Source organism: Lycorma delicatula, chromosome 3 (assembly GCF_047948215.1).
Source record: "Lycorma delicatula isolate Av1 chromosome 3, ASM4794821v1, whole genome shotgun sequence".
Taxonomy (NCBI): domain Eukaryota; kingdom Metazoa; phylum Arthropoda; class Insecta; order Hemiptera; family Fulgoridae; genus Lycorma; species Lycorma delicatula.
Window position 1 is genome coordinate 180,370,561 of NC_134457.1, and position 6,000 is coordinate 180,376,560.

Here is a 6,000-nt window from a genome sequence, read left to right on the forward strand (position 1 = left end):
CCCTCTACATCCTATATCCCTAAAAATTTGTTTTACATATTCCAAACGTGGCCTGCCTACACAATTTTTCCCTTTTACCTGTCCTTCCAATATTATTCCAGGATGCCTTAGTATGGGGCCTATAAGTCTGTCTCTTCTTTTAACTATATTTTTCCAAATGCTTCTTTCTTCATCTATTTGCCGCAATATCTCTTCATTTGTCACTTTATCCACCCATTTGATTTTTAACATTCTCCTATAGCACCACATTTCAAAAGCTTCTAATCTTTTCTTCTCAGATACTCCGATTGTCCAAGTTTCACTTCCATATAAAGCGACACTCCAAACATACACTTTCAAAAATCTTTTCCTGACATTTAAATTAATTTTTTATGTAAACAAATTATATTTCTTACTGAAGGCTCATTTAGCATGTGCTATTCGGCATTTTATATCGCTCCTGCTTCGTCCATCTTTAGTAATTCTACTTCCCAAATAACAAAATTCTTCTACCTCCATAATCTTTTCTCCTCCTATTTTCACATTCAGTGGTCCATCTTTGTTATTTCTACTACATTTCATTACTTTTGTTTTGTTCTTGTTTATTTTCATGCGATAGTTCTTGCGTAGGACTTCATCTATGCCGTTCATTGTTTCTTCTAAATCCTTTTTACTCTCGGCTAGAATTACTATATCATCAGCAAATCATAGCATCTTTATCTTTTCACCTTGTACTGTTACTCCGAATCTAAATTGTTCTTTAACATCATTAACTGCTAGTTCCATGTAAAGATTAAAAAGTAACGGAGATAGGGAACATCCTTGTCGGACTCCCTTTCTTATTAGGGCTTCTTTCTTATGTTCTTCAATTGTTACTGTTGCTGTTTGGTTCCTGTACATGTTAGCAATTGTTCTTCTATCTCTGTATTTGAACCCTAATTTTTTTAAAAGCTGAACATTTTATTCCAGTCTACGTTATCGAATGCCTTTTCTAGGTCTATAAACGCCAAGTATGTTGGTTTGTTTTTCTTTAATCTTCCTTTTACTACTAATCTGAGGCCTAAAATTGCTTCCCTTGTCCATATACTTTTCCTGAAACCAAATTGGTCTTCTCCTAACACTTCCTCCACTCTCCTCTCAATTCTTCTGTATAGAATTCTAGTTAAGATTTTTGATGCATGACTAGTTAAACTAATTGTTCTCTATTCTTCACATTTATCTGCCCCTGCTTTCTTTAGTATCATGACTATAACACTTTTTTTGAAGTCTGACGGAAATTCCCCTTTTTCATAATTATTACACACCAGTTTGTATAATCTATCAATCGCTTCCTCACCTGCACTGCGCAGAAATTCTACAGGTATTCCGTCTATTCCAAAAGCCTTTCTGCCATTTAAATCTTTTAATTCTCTCTTAAATTCATATCTCAGTATTGTTTCTCCCATTATATCCTCCTCAACTTCCTCTTCTTCCTCTATAACACCATTTTCTAATTCATTTCCTCCATATAAAATTCATAATTAATCAGTAATCCCTGATGATGAAGGAATAATCTGAAAGCACTTGAATATTCAATACTCAGAATTGTTGGTAAGTGGATACTTTATTTTATATAAATTGTATAATACCAACAGTGCCAGATGTTAAGAAAATAAATTTTGTACTTATTAAAAAAAATACAGTAATAAAACAATAGGTTAACAAATAAGAATAATGATGTTTACATTAAGCAAGAAGACAAAGAAAACAAATGAATCTGGACAGTTAGTAATGCAACAGTTTGGAAGGTCTTGAATGAGCAGTAACTTCATGCCTATCACTATCAGTGAGTACCAGCTATTTTACCTTGCACTTTGACGAGGGCATTTTGAATGAGCAAACGATACTGTCAGCAGGATGCAGCTGCAGCTGCATGCCATTTAGCCGTGGTATGTAGTGGCGTCTTGACGACGGTTTAAGGTGGTGAATATGTCAAACAGATAGATTAGTCAGGGAGGCCCAGTGGCATGGCCCATAAGGTCTCCCAATCTCAATCCACTTGATTTTTACTTATGGGGCCATTTAAAGAAAATTGTATACACGCCCCTGTGGATACCATAAGAGAATTGCACTCAAGATCCATTCTAAATGGATTGAGAGAATTTATCAGACACCTGGCACCTTTGAAAGAGTTTGTCAGTCAATGGAAAAATCTCTGGATGTATGTATTTTTAATAGCGGCTGCTGTTTTGAACAGCTACTGTAGTTTCTTTTATTATCTGATACCATAATTCATTGATATTAAATAAATTTTAATTAGAAAAAACACAGTTTATTAATAACCAGTGTGTGTTCATTAAATGAAAAACATGTAAAGCAAATTATTTTTCAGTATTAATTATTATTATATTTTCATGATCTCAATATTTTATTTTATTATAATATTATTAAATTATTATCATTTACTACATGATAACATTAACAAAATTATTTCAGTTGATATCTGGTAGAGTTATTTAATTTTATTTGGGAGGAAATGGAAGCGGTTTTTTAATTTAGTGACTCAATTCAAGAATTTTTGCCATACTTTTTTTTTTACAAACAGATCTGAATGAATAAGGTGCCATTTTCCTTGTCATAAAATGCTTAACATTTTTTGTAATAACATAACATTTAAATAGACCTGTGGTTCCAAAGATATTAACAATTAAAAAGTTTAAATGGCCACCATTTTTAAATGAATTGAGAGATGAGTTTCAGTAATTTTAAACATGTTAACATCTAGGTACCCTAGCAGTATACAACATATCATATCAATACAATAAACCATTCCTGAGAAACAAATTTTTATGTTAAAAATGCAAAATAAAGAATATTAAAATCCGTCCATTCCTTTGCTATTAGGTAAGTGCGAAAAACCATTTAGGGTAGTACTTTTTTTAAATTTCAATCCAACAAAAATAACTATAAAATTACGTGATATTACTCTTAAACCATATGAAATAATCATAATCTGTGGATTAAAACTGTGAAAATTATTTTTTAAATTACAAACACAAAATTTAATCCACAGATTATGATTATTTCAAATGGTTTAAGAAGTAATATCATAATTTTATAGTTATTTTTGTTGGACTGAAATTTAAAAAAGTACTACCTCAAATGGTTTTTCGCACCAACCGAGCAAAGGAATTGGGCGGATATTAATTTTCTTTCACCAAAATTCATTATTTTTTTTGGATTGTCAATTAATATAATTAAATGTTACCATTGCCATTTAAGATTTTTGATTTGGGGTAGGTGTAGCAGAGCGGGTGGGTTCCATCCCTTTGAAAATAATTTTAAAAAGGTTCCCCCCTGAGAATTGTATACATGCTCACAAACGGAGATACGATGAGACTGATAGCTGTTGAATAATAAATGTTATAACTTTCCAAAAGATCACCTGGTAAAGTCCTACTTGTTATTGAGTATAAATTATGTTATTGACCTACCTTGTCCTTGTTTCTTTATATATTTATTTTCCTTGCATTATTTCACATAAACACTTTTGTAGTAGGATTTTTTATTCTTTTCCAGTTGTAATTCTATTTTCTGTTATTTGAGTTTTTTCTTTTATTATTATATAAAATTATTTTGTAATTTTTCACTTTATGAAAAAAATCATCATCTTCATTTTTTTAATCTCCTCCTCATCTTCATTTTTCTAATCTTTATATTTCTTTCAGGATTAGATTTTAATGGAAATATTTGATCTGGTATTTTGTGACTATGTGCCTGAAATGTGAGTTATAAAATGCGTGTATTTTTTTTCCAGTGCATTCGTCAATGGCTTAAAGAGAAGAGTGTTTGTCCATTATGTAATAAATTTACTAAAATGCCTGATGAATTTCCTGCGTTATAATATGCTGAACACAACTGTTTGTGCCTTTTTTAACTAAACTTATACATTTTTTTTTAGAAACATTTATTCTCTCTATTATTTATCATTTATGTTATTACTGTTTTAATTTCTTATAATAATGTTAGTTAAAATGTCATATAATGTTACTTTTTATATTGTCTTATATGTAGTTAAAGAATATTTGGAAAAATTTGTAATGATTTGTTTTCCATAAGGATAACATAAATGAACTAGAATGATATAAATGGGTATATTCCATGATGGTCCAAAATATTTTAAAGGAATTTGTGTACTCATTTATAGGGAAGAGCTGCAAGTTTTATATTTTTAAAATTTATTAAATGATGGTTTACAATAACATACTACTTTGATATTGTTTATTTAATTTCCTTTCTGTGATGTTTACATGATATGACAATATGGAAAATCTCATTATGTTGTCCTGTAATAAAAACTGTGTTATCTTCATACAGTGAGATATAATATACTCATTGTATAAATACACCATTGAGTATCAGTAACGGTTTTTATGGAAAGTTACATATTTATAAATAATACTTTCACATTGTAGTAAGCAATACTTAGTATCATCAATACTTAAAACTGTGTGTTCTGAACTGTAAGTGCTATATATTTGTAGGGTAGCTAGAATCAATTGTTATTTTATTACACAAAACCAGTTTTTAATTACATAATGTGTAAATGATTTACTTACAATACTATCAACAAAATTTTGGCTTTTATTAGCTTAATTAATTTTTTTTTTTAATTTGAGATTTATGTATTTATTCTTAATTTAGATTTTAAATATTTGTGTCTAAAGAAAAAAATTGCATTTAAGATTATTTTGATTTTTATGTAAATTTGAAATTTTGTCCTGATTATTTAACGTTTTGTATTTAAGTAATTTTATCATTTTGTGTACATTTATTACTTATATGTATAAAAATGGTAAATAGAAATTATATTGTCATTATTATTTACAAATACAATAATGTAAAAGTTATATTTTAAGCCATAGAACCCTGTAGAAAGTCCTGTATGCTGTTTATTTACAAGCAAACGTATGTCTAATAATTTTTGAAAACCACTGGTTTTCCATCCAGCGTTAAAATGAAATAAAAAGACTGTATTTTGACATTTAAGCTATTGGTCTTGATTACAGTCCTTAGAACATTACCATAATAATGCTTAGCTAGGAATTTTGATGTTTACGAAAAACCAGGCAGCTTTGATTTCGAATCCAAAAAGTTTCAGTATTGTTGAACTCATCCAGCAACCCTAATTCAAACTCTACTTTATCATTACTAATTAGTCCCATGGAGAAAAATCATAATAATACTAAGAGTCTGCAGAATATTGCTAATCTGCTCAGAAAAGGGTTCTAGTTTTTAAATAAATAAAACAACTTTCAAATTGATTAACCATTTCTAATATTATGAGCTGCTGACATACAGATGTACTACTAACAAATGTATAAGATAAACAACTCTCTGTATTCATTTTCATTGGTGCCAAAAAATTATGCTACCTATTATAATAAAATTTTAACTTACGAGTTACCCATTCAGTTTTTAATCCTTAACGTTGGTGTTTTTTTATGTTTTATTATCAAGTAACTTAATATAGTATAATGTACATTGTATAGTATAATTTACACATTTAAACATTGTTTCTAACTATAATTTGTTTTTGTTACTTAACTTTAGGCTTATTGAAGTATTCAAATTGTTTATGTATTTGATCATAATATACATTAATAAATATTCAAACATTGCTATTCTTGGAGATGTTAATTTTTTATTAATTTTTGACTTCAAAGCTATTTTTTATATTATAATATAAAATGAGTTTTTTTATTATAATAAAATTAGTTGTAAACTTTGTTTTATTTATGTATTTATTTTTTTTATTTAAGACTTGCTGCAAGGCTCTCATGAAACCAAATGCAGATTCTATCTGTTGGGTAACTTATAAACTTACATAGGGCAAAATATTCTTGATTTGAAAGAGAATACTTAAGAAGTAAAGCTGGTTTAGAGCTTAAGAAGTAATCCTGTCTTTATATTATTAGGGTGACAGATGCTAAAACTCAGTTTTTAAGAGTATCTTCTTGCATCATTAGCCTTGAAATGAAA

General features: G+C 28.7%; 1 protein-coding gene across 9 annotated transcripts in view; it reads left to right on the forward strand.

The window, feature by feature from the left end:
* The window catches only part of LOC142322253 (uncharacterized), a 156,832-nt gene extending 151,185 nt beyond the window's left edge, over positions 1 to 5,647 (forward strand). For all 9 annotated transcript variants that reach the window (XM_075361121.1, XM_075361119.1, XM_075361122.1 and 6 more), the window contains one exon: positions 3,776 to 5,647. In XM_075361121.1, coding sequence (XP_075217236.1) covers positions 3,776 to 3,862 — 87 coding nt within the window. In that variant the 3' untranslated portion in view covers positions 3,863 to 5,647. The remainder of the gene's footprint in view (positions 1 to 3,775) is intronic.
* Positions 5,648 to 6,000: the final 353 nt, after the last annotated feature.